At 37.1% G+C, this 20,951-nt stretch overlaps 1 protein-coding gene across 1 annotated transcript; it reads right to left on the bottom strand.

Annotated features, from left to right (window-relative positions):
- Window positions 1-12,258: 12,258 nt before the first annotated feature.
- Window positions 12,259-16,448, bottom strand: LOC145987175 (uncharacterized). The gene is made up of 2 exons (XM_083121688.1): window positions 14,898-16,448; window positions 12,259-12,738 (listed from the first exon to the last, which is right to left on the bottom strand). Exon 1 carries the CDS (start codon window positions 16,305-16,307, stop codon window positions 14,937-14,939), a length of 1,371 nt encoding a protein of 456 aa, XP_082977814.1. The 5' UTR covers window positions 16,308-16,448; the 3' UTR covers window positions 12,259-12,738; window positions 14,898-14,936.
- Window positions 16,449-20,951: the final 4,503 nt, after the last annotated feature.

Below are 20,951 nucleotides of genomic sequence, written 5' to 3'. Positions count from 1 at the left end.
CAATATTTTATAACGTTGAACATTTCATTTTGCATCGATAAACAACTATGTAACGTTAACCAAATATAGTAATTGAAGTTAAATTTGGCATTTCTAAAGAAATTAGCTTGGTTAGATTTACCAATTCGATACTGGTGATCAAGAATGATTTGCAAGAAACAAGTAAAAACCAAATCTGAAATTATGTTAGATGCCTATTTCGTGCACATTAAATCTTTACATTATGAACTAAACTATCTCTCGTTTATTTATAAGTATAAAGTCTGTGTTACTTACCCTGGAGTTCATCGTAGGGTCAAAATTACGTGGAATTGCCCTAATCCATTTCTCTCTTTCAGTAATGTCTTGAGGAAATCTAAATACATTAGTCTTACTGTTCTCATCATAATTTCCTCTACAATTGAGAACACAACACTTATAGACCATATTCCCTGTACGCTCCCACTTCACTTATACCATAGAGGAGTTAAGGAGTAGAGGTGGAAGCTACATTTAAACCTCGCTGCGCTTTGAAATTGCATTTCCATCGGTGGCCAGTAGATGGCGCGGCCGTCTTCTTTTGCTGTTTCCAGCACAAATTGGGGGGAGAGCTCTTTCGGTGACAGTCACGTGGGTTTCAAACGTCCTTATTGGTCAGATCTCTTGTATCCCAGCAAGGCTGTTAACAATGGCAAGGGCTTTTTCGCTGGTTCCCTTCCAAGCACCGCTGTTAGGGGTGGGGTGAAGAGATGGGATGGGTGATGCCTGCGTTTCCGCCACCGCAAAGTTCTTCGGAATCTTTTACTCGAAAGTAAGGTTGCCTTTCCTATGCAATTGTTAACAGATTCTTTGAGTGTTTATTTGAAGGCGAAATTGGGAATGTAAAATGTAGACATTTTCAACTGGCGCCTGAATTTTCAAATTCAGTTCTCAAAAAATATGTAATTTTCGCTTGTTGAAATAACGAGTACAGTGTGTGTTTTTTCTATATCGTGTATCATTAAATCAGAATAACAAACATACCAATAAATTCTTCAGATTTACTTGAAAGAGGCCTCCCCGATGGCGCAGTGGTAACGTCGCCTTGTAATCAAGGTGTTCGGGGTTCGATACCCGGTGGAGGCACATAGTGGTTCGGATACCACTTTAAACTGTAGGTCCTGTCCCGATTAGCCTTACATTGCATAAAATGGACTTAAAACACCAAATCAATCAATTAATTTAAAGTAAGACTTCGACCATATCGCTAACACTAAGCCCCATGGTTTCAAGTGCCGGACCCAGTGGCCGAGTGGTTGGCAGACCCTGTGGCCGAGTGGTTAGCAGAGCGCGCTGCAACGCCAGGGGTTCAGGGTTCGAGTCCCGGGTAAGGCATGGGTATTTGTGTCCGTCCAGATAATAAGAAATGAAAATTGAGCTAAAATGAGAAATGAAACACAGTGAATAAAAGTGAAAAACAGCGAAAACTACCGCTTAGGGATATTCCTTCAAAAAAAAAAAAAGTGGTTATCTCATCGCGCTGCAATGCTAGGGGTCCCGAGTTCGAATCCCGCTCAGGTTTGGATGTTTGTGTTTGTCCGAATAATGAGAACCAATGTGAATACAGTGAAACTTGACATGTGTAAAAGATTGTGAAAAATGTGTGAATGACGGGGGATACTGCCGATTAGGGGCATTCCTTTTTTTTAAAAAAAGAAAACGAATAGCACATCGCGCTGCGACGCCAAGGGTCCCGCGTCCGAATCCCGCTCGGGCATGGTTGTTTGTAAATGTCCATTCATCAATTTCATAATTTTATCCCTCATCCCCATCTTCGTAAATTAGCCAAGAGGCACAAAACGCGAAGTAAAATTTAAAAAAAAAAAAAATGAATCAAATCAACCATGGTTTAAAGTGCATCGCCATTATTTTAATTTATCAGTCGTGGCGAAGTCTGAAACGTTATTAAAGGTAGTAACAGTTTTTTGAAGACACCCTTCTGACTTTTTAAAACATATATCTTTTTTCCTTTTCTTCTAGCCTTTCGGAATCCCGATTCAAATTTACGAAATGTCCTTCGTTCCCTAGATATTTAATTTCTTCATATAATTCCGATTCTACGCATTCGCACACACTACTGTCTCAAAGAAGAATGACTCGAAAATTGTTGACACTCTGGCATAGTTGTAAAATGTGGCAAAATGCCCCTTCCCCGTCTGCGGGAAACTTCATTCTCCTAACCAAGTAATTTGCACTGGAATTCCAAATGATGAAGGCCCTCAGCAGCACTGAGCAAAAGGAAAAAATGACGATGACTCATAACTGAAGTACAAACTGGTGGCGGCCACCTCTTTCACCGGCGGAACAATCATTTATTGACTGCAACAATCTTTACTCGCCTCCGCCGCACAAGAAATGAAAATGAAATGAATAACGTGATTCACATAATTTTTGTCTCACTTTGCTCGAAATAAAATTATTTCTTTAAGATAGGGTGACCATTCGTCTCGTTTTGACCGGAACAGTCCCGTTTCATATGCGTGTCCCAGTTGTCCCGTCGATAAAAAAAAAAAGACACTATTTATCCCGTTTTATAAAAGTCAAGGAGTTAGCTTGAAAACCAAGTTCCTGTGTCTTGACAGAAATTCAAAACACAAATCCCGCGTTTCGTGTTAGATATTGATAAGTGATGCAACTTTTTCAGGGAGTTCTGCAAATACTTCTGGCACTCGTCTACTTCAGCGTAGGACTAACATCAAAGGTTGATCAGAAGAGTCCAGAAACACTATGTAGTCAAACCGGGATTATAAAAATTAATAGCTCTAGACAACGAGAGCTCATATTTTACATATATATTGTTCATGATGTATCATTTATGTGATACATACTATAATAAATAATAAAAAAGGTAAAGTGCTCCCCTGTGCTTTGCACCATGCCATGAATGCGTATAGGGGGTGTGGAATTAGGGCCCCACACTTTCTTGATCTCGGCCGAAGCTTGGAGTGATGTGATCAGCACCACACCCCTGGCCGCCTTTACCCCCCAGAGTTTCCTCCAGGTTTCCACTCTATACAACGCTGGGTGATCGCCGGAGCCTCATGAACAGGTGGAAAAAGTCCCGGTTATCCCCCACCGGGGATCGACCCCGGGCCTCTCGCATGGTAGTCAGACGCCATACGGACTTTTTTATACGCGTATATAATAAAGGAATACCCCTATTCGGTAGTCTCCCTCGTCATTCACACACTTTTTCTCAACATTCATACATATCAGTTTTTCCCTTAATTCTCGGTTTCTCTCAAACATGCAAGTCCTAGCCGGGATTCGAACCTGGCACCCATGGCTTCGTAGCGTGCTATGCTAACCACTCCGCGAATACCGACTGAGCTACCGCGGCTACTATAATAAATTATAATTATAATGATACGTTAATGACAATTAATGACAATAATTTTATAATTAGTCCTAACCAATTTTTCAGGAGGGGGTAAAGTGACCGCCTTGGAATGTCTCGTTCTTGGGTCAAAATATTACGGTAACCCTACTTTAAGAGCAACATCAAAACGTAGTTGACCATGTTTTTATGTTTAAATTTTTGCAGCTTTTAAAAATTACGATATACCTACTATTGATGAAATCCTATGAGCAATACTTGTAGTTTCCTCGACCACTATAAATTTTTAATTCACCATACTCCTAAAAACGTGTAAAATTATTGCTTTTTTTATTTTATGTTATTTATTTTATTTTCTTGAAGAGTGTCAATTGTCAATTCAACCTGTATGTGGAGTGAGTTGACTATATGTTCAGGGTCGGTTGACAATACTTGTCAACTTACCTTTGAAATGCCTTAAAATTACAGATTGCAAAAATGTGATCTAATGAACAGCATAAATGTTCCAAACCAGGGTTCAAAATCCGGGAGGACGGGGGGGAGGGGAATTTCCCCCACCAACGATCTTGTCCTGAAATTTCCCCCAATTAGTTTGAGATTCGAATATACATGACTGGAATAATATCGAGAACATACAAAAAGAACTGACAACAAAGACTCTCATCTCTAAGAACACTGAACCCAGCTATCTCCAGAACACAGAAATTAGATCGACTTGTTACTTCTTCTCCATTTCTCATCGTCTTTCGTTAGCAACCACGAAGTATATAGATATATTAATAAGACACGTAATAGCATTTATATGTGAATTTTATACAGGAAACTATTATCTTCTTAATATCTCTTAATTTTTGTCCTTCCTCCCTTACGCAAATCATTGTTCGTCAATTTGCAATTACATTTTGAATGAAAGACAGTATCTTTTATAATATAATTTGATTACTTAATAATTGACACACATTTAATGACATTATATAGTATATTGTGTGTGTGTGTCTGTTTGTCTGTCTGCTCCTTCCCCCCCCCACACCAATCTGCAGTGATTTCACACCCTGTTCCAAACTAAAGAAAAAAATAACGATTACTACTCAATTTTTTACCCAGTGTTTTGACGCATATTCACAGAAATCTGCAATGTTGCCCATTCTCGTCTGGTAGGAAAAGGACACAATTTGGAAACTCACCCCAGTCTCCCCCACCCCCTACCTACTGATTGATTTCATTTTTGATTTTGATTTGCTTTATTTTTCTTCGCTTTTTGTGCCACTTTTGGCTAATTTGCGAAGATGGAGATGAGTGATGACATGATGAAATTCATGAATGGACACACTGACTTAAACAAAACACTAGAAGTGATAATTAAATGAATGAGCATTTTCTGCAAAGGCAAAACTGTGAAATAATTGGTAATCATTTTTATGAAGTTGTTTCCTGCTATAGCTGTATTTCTTACGAGACAAGAAGTATTCTCATCATTGATTATTATAGTGTCAGTTATTAAATAATACCTCGCTGTCGTATCAAAACAACTCACAAAGAAAACATTACAGGAAAAGTTGTTCTCCTTGATTTTGCCTACGAGTTGAGAGAGTTCAGTTATGTTGTATTCTGCATACGTCGCTTAAACGTAACTTTAAAACTAAACTAAACTTCGCGACGCAACAGCCCTGTACCCGGTGGAGTAACATAGTGGTTCGGATATATCTTTAAACTGTAGGTCCAGTCCCGATTAGCCTACCTGTGTATAAAGTGGAGTTACTCAAACTCAATCAACAGTCCTGCTTGGGCTATGGCTGCCAGAGCGTTCTTCTGTTCATTCGCTGATGCGTGGTCAGCTCATCGAGTCCCATCCCCGCTGTTTTCTGTTATATTATTATTAATAGAAAGCAATAGTTAAATAAAATCTAATTCTTATTAAAAACATTTAACCTATCATTTGATTTCTTGACATTTTAAACCAGTTGCTAAAGAAATAATATTACTGATTTACATGAATAAATGTACGAAATTAATTTCTTTATAAATATTTAATTATTTAATAATTGAGGTATTACATGACTATACCTATAATATACATAGTTTCGGGCTTGGCCCACCTCCTAAAAAATCCTGGATACGGGCCTCACGTAATAAATCATGGGCACGCCACTATTCTTTACATTATGAAACCAAGATTCCTCAATGACTGCAATACGAAACCAACCATATAAGGTAGCATTTAGCGTTCCACCCGCACCGCAAGATCTGGTCCCTTTTCGCCACCACTGAGCAGAAGGACAAAAATACTTTGATTTCTTTCTCCAACATCGGGCTTTTCTGCAACTGATGTAGGTCCAGCCAGTCAATGTCTCAGGCTTAATGAATGTCTTAGGCTAAACCCCATGGTTTCAAGTGCCGGACCCTGTGGCCGAGTGGTTGCCGGACCCTGTAATTGTAAACAGGAGAATCCACTTCACAGCAGAATCGTTGCTAGGTCTTTTGCCAAAATATTGCCTGAAGTACTTTTAACAGATAGTGTTATTTGTCCAAAACAATCAAGATTTTTTATTTTTTTTATTTTAAAATTTTGGGTGCGTCAGCAACAAGGCTATTTTGCACCCGTCACACTATACGGGGTCCAGCCCCTTACCGTTTCACATAACAACTCTAACGTTGCTTAATTAAAATCATAAAATATTAAAATGTTCTGACTTTCGTTAAAAGCCGAGACTGCAAGGAACACTCAGCACAAATAAGGACAAAACACAGGACAACACAAACAAAATTATACTGGCCATGGGGCCAGTCGCCACAGCCTCGTTAGTCTTCAGTCCAGGGTATATTACGTGAAAGTGAGGTTGGCAATTGGGTGTACTACGTAGAAGGGGTGACGTGTGGTCAGCACGACCAACCCCAGTCATTATCGTAGGTTTTAATGACCAGGTTACACTACTCGTTCGTTCAATTTCCTCACGATTCTGGGTGGGTGACCACCTGCCACGACCGAAGGAGATGCGTCCAGCTCCAGACGCTGCCCAATGGGGAAGGGGGCTAGGTGTTGGTGGATGTCAAAATATAGTGCAGAACTACTAAAAAAATAAGATGAAACACCTTTCGAAAACCCTGGGCACAGTGGCGCAGGAACGGGGGGGTACAGGGGTACATTGTACCCCCTAAATTTTTGAAGGGGGGTACTGTACCCCCTAAATCCGTAAATCGAGTTGTACCCCTTGTACCCCCCATGTTAAAAGAACCTATTTTCAGTTCGCCCAATAAAAAAGTGTATATTGTTTATAACAAATAAACGTTATCTTCCTTAACACAGAAATTCAAACCATTCTAAACTTATTCTACTATGGAGCGACCACAAGGAAAAAACCCTGGACGAAAAGTCCCCGCTTTCCCTTCTTCCGTTCAGCTCGGGCCATAAGTAAGCATGGTCCACTCTCCCCCGCCCCTCCTCGCAGGAGTACGGTGTACAGGAGTCGCGGGTGTGCGCAGGTTGTTTTCCTTATGGTTCCACTATACATTGTGGTTGCTACTAGTTAGTTCATTGACCTAAGTTCTTGGGAACCTCTTTAAGGAGATGAAAATTGTTTAAAATGTGTATAGAACGATGGAATCAGATTTGCTCTCAGAAAATCACGCTGCAGACGAATGCACATTTTCTAAAGAAATCTTCGAAGATAAGATACAAATCTTCATCAGAAGGGTATATGACTGATCCATTTTCTTTTGAATATTTAAAATGGAATTTTCCAAAACGAAATACTTACACGAACGAGACGAGACACTACAGACCAACTTGGGGGGTACAATGTACTGCTGTAACTCACCCATATTTTTGATAACTTTGAAAGAGGGTGTTCGGAAACTATACTTAAACCTATATATTAAGAGATTTTGAAAATAGAGTCCCGATTAGCCTATCTGAGCATGAAGTGAATCTAGAATAAGTTTTAATGACTTCCGAGTGGAAACCGAAATAAAAATTAACACAAACAAGAACAAGAAGGACCTCGCCACACAGGAGACGAGATGAGGCTGTGACAATTTTCTACTCATTTCATCGCGATATCATTCCTAGGTAAAATGAAATTTTTCCCAGACATTCAAACAAGGTGCAATTTGCGATATTATCAGAGGGGGGAATTATTTTTACCTATGTATTAGATATACTTATAATTGGACATTAATTGCTTAAAATCTAATTTTGGTATCAAATGCCACACAAACACAACGCCATTTTAAGTTAAACCCTAAAGTCAATCTGTACGAAAATTACATTAGTCAGATGAATGCACGAGATAAATGAAACGCACTGCAGGTTCTATTGGTAGATTTTGGATTTGATTCGCAAGGTCTTTGAGTGAGATGAGAATGTTTGATTGATTTATTTGGTTTATTTTACTTCGCATTTCTGCCACTTTTCGCTAATCGCATAGATTAGGATGGGCGATGATATCATGGAATTGATGAACACTCACATGCCCTACCTCTGGCGTCAAAGCGCGCTATGCCAACCCCTCCGCCACGGAGGCTGGAGAGGTGGGAATGTTTTGGATTTTCCTTGTAGATGCGAAAATCTTTAACTCTGACGCGCACATGCTTTTGCTTACATTAAAGTTTACCTTTTCACATAAACGAGAAATTGACATGTCACCCTAAAACACGCATGTATCTGCATTTAATACTACCACTACATACGAAAAGAGACCTTGGGCGGTTCTTCATATCGTCCACCAAAGATTTAAACTAAAAAAACAAAAACATTTTGAGCGTATGATTGTCCTTGCTTCCTCTGACATCTGAAGGATTTCGGTTTTGCATATGTAATGATAGTACTTTCAGTGCTTGAAGAGTGTCATTAGGTACAGCTAATTATATAACAAATAAATACTTTGTCAAATGTTTCACAATATTTTAAAGTTAGACTTCTTACGAGTTGGTCGGGAACCATCTCAACTCAGTTTATTTCTTTTTTTAATACAACGCCCTACAGATGTCTGAGTAAATACCAAATACATGGCTTCTAAAAGACATTGGATGTGGTACACATATGCCATAAATTCTTTAAAGATATTTTTATGCCTAGCTATGGGAATTTAAAATTAGAATGAACTGAACTGAAGTGGAACTCTATAGGTATGATATATTCATAATGTGGTTTCTATATTCAGTGGGTGGGAGCTGATTATTCCTGGTTGGGGTGGCTCAAGATCCTCCTCACCCCGTTTAATCTCAACCTGCATTAAAATGAATAGATGTATCTTTGTTCGCAATATTCACATTTCGAACTTCTGATTTTCCGTTCCGTTAAATTCAAATAAGGCCAGAACGAGGTCCAGAGCTTTATATGTTTCAGAATTGTTATCTGGTTTTAAAATCTGTTTAAAAAAAAAATTCTAAGAAAAACAAAGAAAAAATAGTTATGCAAATTTTGCATTAAATAACAGGACATTCGTGTGTGCTGTTCTAAAATAGAATATTTCCCATGCCTTCACATTATACCTAAGTATCAAAGACATATTTAGGAGGGGTCCGGACACTCCCCCGAAAGACTTACCAAGAAGTAAAAGTAAATAATCAAAATATAATTGTTTAGCATTTGTTATATAATCGGTGGTTATTTCCGCTGAACTTATTGGAAGGCAAGGAATTTGGCTCATACGGCTTTGAAGGGTTCCAAAAGATTTATGCACACAACTAATGATAATATCCATAAAATATTAATCAGAAACTTTACTTTTCGTTAATTGGATCTAACTCCCTGTTTGTTATTCAATAAATATTCAATTATTTTTCTATTTGACATTAAATTCCTTGCCAGGGCAGTTGTTTTTTATACAAATCTTGGCGATCTTAACTACATGTAACTTAGATAATGAATATATGCTTTTATATCTCTATTATTTTACTATCTCTTACCTATTCATGTAATAACAACAATACAATATTAATTAACTTACATATTTAATTAATATTTTAATTTAATTAAATCTAATAATTATATATTTATTATTATTATTATTATTATTATTATTATTATTATTATTATTATTATTATTGCAACACTTGGTTGGACCCCCGAAATGTATTTCTAAGTGCTGAAGCATGTGTGTTTATACAATATATATGGGAGGCTGAATTTTGTACCCCCCCCCCCCCAAATGAAAAACGTTCCTGCGCCACTGCCTGGGCACACCATTGAATGCGTCCCTCCCAACCAAGACAAAGCCTACATCACGCCGGAAAAAGACAGCACGGAGTTTGGGGGTTGTTTTTAAAGAAATCGTTGACGCACGACATCACTATGGTCAATGGATTCGTCTCTCCCCCAACTTTCCCTCGCTCAAGGACGACTGGTCCCATGGGGTTCCTCTATGCTTCGCAAGAAGTCGTCCCTTCTCCCCGCAGGCTAGTTCCGTCCTGTTCTCACCTTGAGAAAGCACATTTTTGCAAGGCTAAGGCGCTAAGGCTTTTGTTAACCCTCGCGGTCTGAAAATTCTGTGACGTCATCGTCGAAGCTCCAAGAACTTGCCTTCCTGTGATATCGTGTGAACTGTTCACGTGGAAGCACGTACAGGGGATACAAGATCTGTGGCGCATAGAAATATTAATGATTGATTGATTGATTGAATTGCTTTATTTTACTTCGCTTCTTGTGCCAGTTTTGGCTAAATTTGCGAAGATGAGGATGAGTGATGATATGATGAAATTGATGAATGGACACTTACAAACATCCATGCCCACGCCAGGATTCGAACCCGGGACCCCTGCATAGAAATATTAACATCAGTGGCGTACGCAAGGGGAGGGTACCGACGTTAAACCCCCTCTTGAGTTTTTAAAAGATAATGGAAAATTATGTGGTAAAAATGGCAAGTTTATTATTATCTGCGACAATAATAATAATAATCATTTGAATTATTATTCCCATACAGCACAGCATTCCGTATATTTAAGAGTGAATGCCTTGAAAGTAATCACGAATTTTTGAAAATAAAATATGAGGGCAACTATGAATTAAAAGAGAAAAAAGTTTGTTTTGTATCTTCTGCTGCAACAATGTTCACCGAACATGTATTTTTTTCCTGTGAATAATGAGCATCAAGTAAAGAAAGTTCTTGGTCCATTGTAATCGGCTAATAAAGACAAAGGCTAGGCCGACAAGAATACGCAATAACCAGTCCGCCACCCTATTGTTTACTACAGCACGTTTGAATTTTAGAAATCGGACGACAATAAGCCTAACTATTGTGAAATATTTTGTTGGTAAGAACAGCGAGGCAATCCAGACGTAAATTATTGTACATGTGCATGGTAGATTTTGAGAGCGGTAGCAAAAAATTAAATGTCGTGTAACACGCGTTAGGTGTGAATTAAGTGAGAATCTTTTTACTTGAATATGAAAAATCTTGGGAGCCCTTGGAAATATTTGGTGCGAAGCTCCATTCTAAATACCTAAATATACCTTTAAATATTCTCCAACCTCCTTCATCTGAAAAAATTGAAATGATACACCACTATAAAACTTACCAAGTAAATAATAATTTAACCGAAAACTATAAGACGTGGTTATTACACACGCAAAACTAATTACAAGAATGGCAAAATTTGAGCAACTGACTGTTACTTAATCATAATTCTAATTATGCCGTTTACACTCTATAAGCCTGCGCTGCGACAAACAATGTATAAATGAATGAGATGAAATCTTCCCCAAACTCCCTTATTGATGACCATCTGCTAGCAAGGGGGACCTACATGTGAAGTCGCCCGCTTATCATCGCAGCCATGTATTACTAAGTTCTACCGAGAACCCACTCGCTCACTTCCTACAGTTCTAAAAGTAATAATGTTGAACACGGAGTCGTCAAGTTATTTGTGGAGCCTGTACGTTACAACGAACATGCTCTAACTTTACCGACACAAAAAAAAAATCGGATTCTTGCAGTCAGTGTTCATCTCAAAGAGTTTGAATTGCGTCATTGTTGTCTTACATACGTTTCGTAAATGTTTTTTTTATATATGTAATCGACATTTTCTGTTGAATTACTAGAATTAATCAAAATTTCAGCATCAGAGAGAGAACACTGCTTGCGGGGGTGGCCAGTACGCCACTGACCTTCAGTTTAAAGTGCGACCCGAACCACTGTGTTCCTCCACCAGGTATCGAACCCGGGACTCCTTGATTAAAAGGCGAAAATGTATTCACTGCACCATCGGGAAGGCAATTATAAATATCTGATACATAAAAAAACTACCAAATTAATTCCCTTATATGTATTTCATACTAATGCATTAAATTATTACAGAGATAGCTTTCAAGGTACCTTTTTATTTATAGAGTGAACATTTAATCAAGGGATTTCGGTTCGATTTCCAGTGGAGCCACTGCCATCAATGGCTCGAATCCAGCTATTAACAAAGTCCACTCCCGATTAGCCTACCAGAGAATAAAGTGGACTTTAAAAAAACTGCCATTTTTTGCATTTCCCCCGTTACTTTAAAATGTGTTTAGGTTGAAGCAATTAACATTCTAATTTGGGTTCAAAAGGTATTAGTAAATGATGTTTGTAAGTGATGAAGTACGGGCTCTTTCACTTTATTTCTAACCGTAGCCCGTAGCTCGCGTGTGTGATTAAACAAGATACATTAGTGTTACAATGTTTGAACTTGACGAACCTATAGTAATTTTGTTGGAAAGATTTCTTATTACTAATTGTTGGTGCACACAGCATACTCGCACAAACAATGCTAAGAATTATTAATTTTGAGATGAAATTGGTATTTCTATTTCCATATTTTTCAATTAAATTTAAGCTCGATATTTTGCAGAAATCAACGTCATAGAATAACAATTTTCAGATAGCCATTCGACTGTATTATTATTTATCATTGTTTAAAACACACGCACTTACTCACATATTAAGATTTTTATTTGCCCTTAAAATATACAAAATTTTCCGAAGTGGTAGAAGTTTACCATTTCAACATCAGAAAATTCATTTCTTGTACTGTACTGAAAATTAACACACGTGCCACTAATTGCCCAAACATAATAGATTCTCACATATACAATATCAAGTTACCTCTTATAAGCACAAGTGCTACAAGCAAATAGATACAAATATACAATTGTACTTAGCTATTATGGATTATATAACAATGGCATATCAGTTAACATGTTCCATATGATTGCAAGTAAAAATTATATTGTTATACATTTCTCATTTTTTTGACAGTTAAGGTAAGATGTTTTTATGTCAATCAACAGTAATTAGGCTCTTCTTTCACCGTTGTCTTATCACCACAAACACATATGCGTGGAACATCCAGGTTCATGGAATTTATAGATTTTGACAGTTGACCATCTCTTAAATCACCTTCTTAGCTATCACCTGAAAAGAAAAAAGGACTTTTAACAATTTTCGGCCCTGAAATCGAACCATTCACAAGTAACGAAAACAAATTACCCTTCTGCTCTTCCATCTTCTAATCAAACGAGATTCTGTGAGGCAACTTTAGAAGCTCAATTGAGTGGAGGAGCAAGCTACTTTTTACCAGATCTAGAAGAGTGAGAAATCTTTGTTTCTAGTGCGTTTCTTAAAGCAAACAACATAAGAAGAACTGAGTAATTAGAAACTTTATTGAGTAATATTAGTTTGTTTCAGTGTGTGAGCTTTGGTAGTAATCTTTGGGAAAATATAGACTATATAGCACCAATCTTCTGTTGTAACAATTAATATAGACAAGTTCAGTTTTTTTCCCGATCGCAAGTGCAAGAATTTTGTTGCAAAATATTTTAATAACATTAAAAAAAATGCTTTCACATATTGCTTTATTTGAAATTGTAGCGATATTCGATTCACTTTTCGTTAATGTTGAGGGTCAATCTAATTTCGACGCTTTGAGAAAATGCAAACCACCTTATGACTATGAAATGCGAAATGTGAGTTTCTTTTATTCCACCTTTTTAACGTGATCATCTTGTTATGGTAACAGTTATTCCCAAAAGCTCACACCTGCAAGAGACACTATTCACAACGTCTAATGAATAAAATTTGAGACATTAGTATCCATAAAAGGAGAATTCCACGAAAAGAAGTCCTTCTCCATGAAAATAAAATTATTCTACCTGAAAATTATTCTTTCTGATTTCGAAGAAGGACGTGTTTCGGAAGGGGTCCAGGGAGTCCTGAACCCCTGAAAGGCTTACTAAGTAAAAAAATGAAAATAATGAAATAATAAAATAACTCAAATTAAATAATGAAAGTATACTTATTGCTTAATCGAGGGTTATATATTTCCTCCGAACTAATTGGAAGGCGAGGATTATATTGCAATCATACGACTTTGAATTACAGTTCCAAAGAAGAATTGTGCAAGATCTATTAATACTTATAAAAATTCACAGGAACTTTACTTTTCGATAACTAGATTAATTTATCGTATTTTGATATTCAACAAATATTCAATTCTTCATCTATTTTACATTACTTTCCTTGCCATGGCAGTTGTTTTTTTTCTTTGTACAAATGTTGCCGACCTTAGTTACACGTAAACTAGATACCTGATGAATATATCAGTATCCTTAAACTGTCAGATTACCTGTTCATCTTGTCAAAATATAACATTAACTAATTTGGATGTTTGAATTAATGCTATTATTAATTATAATTAATTTAATTTAATTATTTAAATTATTATTATTATTATTCTTGTGAGACACTTGGTTCGGAGTTCCCCCCGAAATATATTTCTAGATATGTGCCTGATTGCAATAATGTGTAAATGTTTGATTCATTTGGTGTTTTATGTCCACTTCATGCCCAGTAAGGCTAATCTGGACTAGACCCACCGAGTATCGAATCCGGGACTCCTTGATCATAAGGAAACGACGTTACCAATACGCCACAGGGAAGGCCCTGGTTTACATGTTTTGAAAAAAATGCATAGCTACTATAATTTTCATTATTTCACCTACAAAAATAACTATTGTCTGTAGCCCATATGCTTCAGAGACAAAATTAAAAACTTTGCTACATTTTTAAAGCGTCACACACGTAATACATTTGCGTAAATGCATTTAGATTATGTCATCACACTAAAGTTGTTTTCTTCTTCATTCGTTATCAGACACCACAATGTTCTTTGTAATTCTATGAACTTAGTTCGTTATGAATATATTAATCCAAGCAGGAGTCCCCCAAAATCTGTGGTGACGATGCGGTTCCAAAACTAGGGGACAAGGTGTCAAAACTGGAGAGGCAAGAACAGTTTACTTTCCCTTCTTAGATAAGGATTCGCATAGTGCGGGGACAAAAGTGGCAAAAAAGTGGAGGATAACTGCCCCCTCGCCCTCCTAATTGCCGCAACTGTTCAAAAAAGATAGTGTATTGTTTTCATTAAGTACGAGAAATTAGCTTAGTTTCACCTTAGTTAATTAAATTGTAAACTGAGAAGTGTTATAGGAAAATTATAAACGGTTAACCAATATCTTATAGGAAGAACTGGACAAACGAAAACGAACAATTTAAATAATCAGTTCTGAACGTACCTGGGTTATTTTTCCTGCACATTGTAGCCGGTCCATCATTCATTCATGCCGCAGTTTCTTCAGTTTTTGGTTTTCCTTTATTCCTGACCTTTTCTTCTTTCCAGGGCTGCATTTCTGTGCGTGTTTTATATCTCTCGAAAGCCATTTTAGGTCATTCCTAATTTTAGTCAAAATAAATTTTTGTAGCATGAACCTCCGATGAACTGAGCACGGCCCCGTAAACCATGATGCATTCGTCTTAATTGTTGCCTCTTCCAAAATTTTCGTCATTTTGTTTACAATGTTTGTAAGATGCCGAATGGCAGGATAATTAGCATCGAAGGAAACATTTTGTGCTCTTACAACACTTAGTAAGGACTCAGAAGGCGCATGAAGGTTTCCCAATTCTGCTCCTTCATGGGTTTTGAATGCCTTCCAAAAGATTAGCAATTCGTGATTGGATTCCATCGTCTTGTTGTCTTTTCTTAGGTAATGTGAACATAAATTGCACCCAAACTTCTTTATGGTTACAGAAGCAACATAACCAGCAACATAAACAGTACTGCAGGATTGCAGATTAGCACTCTGAAAATGAAGTTCACTCGTGTCTGGATAACTTACATTTACTTGTAATTCATTATCTTCCTCTTCCAAGTTGACTGTTATAAGTTCTTTTGGTTCATCAATTCCTACTGCGTTTAAGACGACTTGAATATCGTCGTCATTTTCACAATTAGAAGATTCCGATGGAATCACTACATCAATTGCCATCACTTGTTGCAGGCTTCTTCGAAATGTTTGGGCTGAAGGGTTGCTACAAAATCCTCCCCGTGCACGTACAGCGGAGAAGAGATTTTCCAGAGGATCTTGGTTCAATCGCGAAGTTAGAAGAAAGGGAATGTTTTCGGCTTTCATGTCCTCCCACAACATGAGTATGCTTGTTAAAGTTATTTTAAGACCTACGAAGCATGGAGGAATTGGTTTGCTTCCAGCGATTTGCCAATTGGAAATCCAGTCCAAAGATTCTCTTAAGAATAACTCAATTTCTGGTTTTTTGGAAGATAATGCACATTTTTTCGGATTTGCACTGAATTTCGTGCGGGTGTTACATGTGTCAAATATGTCGTTCATTTTTTTTAGGTAATTCGCTGTATTCATTGCAGATGGCTCCTTCATTTCTCCAACGAAAACAGCTGTCATCATGGCAGAGGATACGGAATGGCTAAAAACTTGTGTAGCAAGCTTCACGTTCATTTTCTCAAAGGCTGTGGGGTAAACATGGCGATTGCTAAGTTTTGGGGCTGCTCTGGTGAGATTTAATTTCTCCATATTATGTAATTCTCTTATGCTTTTCCACGACACTGCTTTTTCATCTACAATGAAATCATTGCTTATTAAGTTGTTTCTGACGCTTTTCATGAGATGAGGCATGTCATACACAATAAAAATCTTTCTGCTGTTTACATAGATTGAAGTGTTGTTATCAGATAACCCAAGTCTTGTGAGGGCTGCCCTGTTGGTTGGTCCTTGATCACATATTATTGTTCTTATTATTAGTCCGGTTTTGGATACTTCTTCTATAACCTCTGTAATTATCATTGTTAATTGTTGGGCTTTAACAGACCCGCACGATAAAAAGTAGGCTAACGGCAGTTTCCATTTGTAGAGGAGTCCTCGTGCCATAAACACTAGAGCATGAGTTGCTATCTGCCCAGAGCGACCCAATGTCCCAAGATCCTGATAGCCCTCTATCAGATCATCTTTGGAATCGTAGTCCAACCATTTTTTTATGGTCATTTCGTCCATTATGATTGAGCATTGTCTCTCATCCTTTGGCATATTTTGCACTTTCAATTTAAGTTTATCCAGGATACTTGTAGATATACCAGGTTTTATGTTTATTGAATTTATCCATTTTCTCACTGTAGAAATACTGGGCAGATTGAAACCTATGTTCAATAAATACTGATATAAATTTGGCGCTTTGTTGTACATTCCCAGTGCAAGCTGCTTTTCGTCTCTCTTCCATTTCGTCCCTTTTTTGTGTAACAGCTGCATTCTGAAAAGTGTCAATGGAAATCCTCCAATATATCTTCCTAATTCCTTTAATATGTCTTCTTTTGACGAACGGAAATCCCTTAGTTTCTTATTTAATTTCGAAATTGCAGATCTTTTGCGTCGTAAGAGAAATGTATGTCTCTGGTTCAGTTTGATAAGTCTTTTCTTTCTTGGTGTGTGTTCTTCGTGTTCTAGATCCATCCATTCACCAGCAATAGTAACAGTAGAATCGTTGTTTAGGTGGTCTTGGTCTGTTGATTCTGGAATACACAAACTTTCATCTGGGGTGCTGTTTTCAGGTTCATTTGATTTATCATCATTTGAGGAGAGAAAATTACAGTCTTTTGTGAGGTGGAGTGTTGGAACTGCTGTGTGAATGAGCTTGTTTTTTAAACTGTTCATGAACGCGGAATTATGAAAATGATTGGCACAGACAACTTTATGTCTCAATTTTTCACAGTTGAGTTCGATGAAATCTTCTCTTCCTGTATTCAGGCACCATTCGATACATCTGTGAAGAAAGGGTAATTGTTTTAGATGGGGTCCTTCGTTCATATTGAAAATTCGTGGGTTTTATTTTTATTTTTACATATTTTATTGTTTATGATCTATCAGCCTTTTTAATAGGTGTAAATTTTGGTATTCGCCTTTGTAACGCCGATTAGGAAAGAGAATACACAAAATACACAATAAAGTACGGTCGTCCCCAAATGTTTCCCAGTTACCTTTTTGCCTATATTTTAAAACAAATATCCACTACCTTCCTTGCTTCCAAATACTAAATACTACCACAGTTTATGTACAGGCATTAGAAAAGTTGTCGCTGACAGTCTGGTTGAAAGATACGTTTAAATTCATACTCTTTATCGCCTGTTCTAAAAAATAACAACCCTGTTTACTTTTGAATAATGTATTAAAATCATAGAATAGTTATTAACTGTTATATGTTAAAATTTATTACGCACTAGCAAAGATAGTCTTGCCAACTATTTCCTTGTAGGCTATTGGTTCTAGAAACGCCCTTGTAATTTACCTACTTTGCATGAAACAAACGACTGTTGTTTGAGGAACTGATAGATTTCTTGAATCAATTGGAAATATTTGCACATCCGATGGGGAAAAACGGGAACCCTTGAATACAACAACATTTCCCTAGCGTACTATAGTAATAATCGGTCCTATCATGCTCTTTACGGAGTTCCGTCAGAATTTTTGGTGTGAAATTTAATTTTTCATCATCTTTTAATTGTGCTATTTTGGGAAGGAATTGCAAGAAATTTCATTTGCACAAAAGTGACTTTAAAACAAAAACTCCCAACTCTCCCAACTCTCTCTCAACTTTTTGTCTGTTTGTTTGTGCGCTTGAAAACCACTCGTTCCGAGAGGCTAGTGTGTATAAAGGGTACAAAATTAACTTTTTCTTTAATTTGGCATGTGGGATGTGTCATTCTCATTTGTTTTCAATAAAAGTGCAAGTGATCATGCTAGAGCCTAGTAATTAAGGACTGCCTGGTAGGACTCCTGATGGAAGCAAATTACACAGTGATTCGGATCCTACTTCAAACTGTAGATCCTGTCTTTATTTATCTATTTAATCATATGTGAATTTAAACCAATAATCCATGTTGAGTTTAGTTGCACACAAACATTTAATTTTCATTTCATACAGTTTTCTCATGAATGCTAGGGATTAGACGTAACTAAGCAGGCCTGCTTGATTTATCCACACACTGCCAAAACTAGCACCCAATATAGCCTCATTTTTTTCCTGACCAACCCTAACATTTTTGGCAGTACACCAATATTAGAATCCCTCAGATTCCCCGAGTTGCACATGCCATAAACTTAAAATTTTAAATAAAATCCCTTACCTATCTCTGTCGTCTACTGGATAGCGAAAAAATGACAATCCTGGACACCGGGTTCTTGCATTTGTGCAACCAACGTAACTGCAACGGTCACCACCTTTCGCAGACATTTCTTGGGTCGATGAAACACATCCAGGAAATGCTCCAAAATTTACCTTCAGAGAAAAATGATAATGGTGGTGGTAATAATAATAACAATAACAATTTAAATTAAACTCAATAGTAGGAAGCCAAAACTTCGGGATAAATTTTTCTGACAAATGAAATAGATAATTTAAATACAGTGCGTCACCATATGTAAAACAGTAAATATTAATGAGGAAAGAGTCTTCAGTTTTCAAAGTGTGAATTAACGTCTCTGTTTCCCTACTACCTCCCCCGTAAGTCTATCAAAAGTAAGCAAAGCAACCAAGGTAAATAGTGTCAAAATTCTTTTGCAGATTTGATTTATTAAACTGCTTTACTTTTCTCAATTTTAGCATGGGTAATCTCTTGCTTTGCTACCGTCTCATACCCTTAGGTATGTGGTATCTTTTGGGAATGTAGCTCACTAATCATCATTTATCCTTGATGGTAAAGCACTCTCTGCTCGTGGTGAGCTTGATGGTAAGGCGCTAGAGGTACTAAATTTACACACTTGAATGGCAACACATGACACTTGAGTTTCACACCCCTAAAGATTGGATCAGCATGGGTAATGTAAGGATATACCTGTCTCTGTACTGCAACTGAAGATCTGCCGTGAGAGGTTATGCCTGTGACTGTACGTAGAGTCTGACTTGCGACTAGCGTTAACACGCTCTCACTAGAACCTCCTCCTCTCTCTCTATTCAATCGTAACTTGCTCCTCAATAACTGAATTAGAACTGACCCCGAACTCTCTGCCTCCCAGACATTTATTGCCATTCAATTTAATAAACAAATGCACAGTCAGGCCTGTAGCCTCTTCCTGGATTTCGTCTGTTTACAGCTGATGACCAGGAAGAGCTTCAGTGCTGTCTGACACTGCATTTCTGTGATGTTTCTGAATATTTCCTGATTGGAAAACGATGGTTGAATGACTGGAAGTTGGAGTTCGTTCTCCATAATAATTAAAAGATACTACGGATCGTTACGCTACTACAGGTTATGCTAATATAAAGATTATTACATCCAATAGCATTTATCTATCATAATTACATTTTGCTTAGATGTCATTAGTGAGTTTAAATTATTTCATATGAGAAAATATTTAACATCGAACTTTCACTATAGAATTAAACATTACGTGCATATTATTTATTTTTGGTTGGAATATTTGAAAACTATTTTTATGTAATACTATGTTTATAATATGATTTCAGTAATTTTGGAAGTCGGGAAGGATGAGATTAGTTGCTTTATTGGAATCATGCGATTGTAAATAAACGTACACAAACAAATGATTTTTTCTGACGCGAGGCCCCATGAAGAGCAGAACCTAGGGTAAATGCCCGATTTGCAACTACTTGCCGTTCCTCATTTAACTCTTGATTTCTTTAACATAGAACTTAACGCAGCTAATTTTGGGTGTAGTGTTCACGGCTCACACGCCACTCGGTGAAAAGGCGCTTGCAAGCATCTCAAAGTCATAGTTCCATTGCGACAAGGACATAGATACAGTGTACTTTTAACTTTAGTAAACCTAGATGTTAATCATATTTAACGATGCAGTTTCTTTTTTAAAAATGGTGAGTGAATTCACTATTTTTCCTAGAGTAACCAGACGTCTCTTATGTAAGATCGTAATCAAATGAATCTAAGACTCTAAAGGATAACTTACTACAGAATTGCTAATAAATCTTAAATACGGGAGAAATTCAAATTCTGTTATATTCCTGCGCAAAATTAAAAAGCAAGAAAAGCAACTACTCCATATACTGTTTAAAAAAATCCGATTTATAACTTACTCACGGTGCATTTTGCGAAAGAATAATTGCAGAATTCACATCTCCACAAACATAGAAGAAAATTCTAAACGTGTGCGAATTAACGGAGGAGATGCTGGGGATTTCTCCCCCCAGGAAAATAATATCCCCGGCAAAACAAGAAAATTGAATTGAAAACTTTAGTATACAATATCTTAAATATAGAACAAACACCACTGAAAAATCATTCGGAAATCAGTTCT

This window comes from Lepisma saccharinum, chromosome 4 (assembly GCF_977018435.1).
Source record: "Lepisma saccharinum chromosome 4, izLepSacc3.1, whole genome shotgun sequence".
NCBI lineage: Eukaryota > Metazoa > Arthropoda > Insecta > Zygentoma > Lepismatidae > Lepisma > Lepisma saccharinum.
The sequence above is the reverse complement of the archived record's forward strand: the minus strand, read 5'-3'. Positions and strand labels throughout refer to the sequence as shown.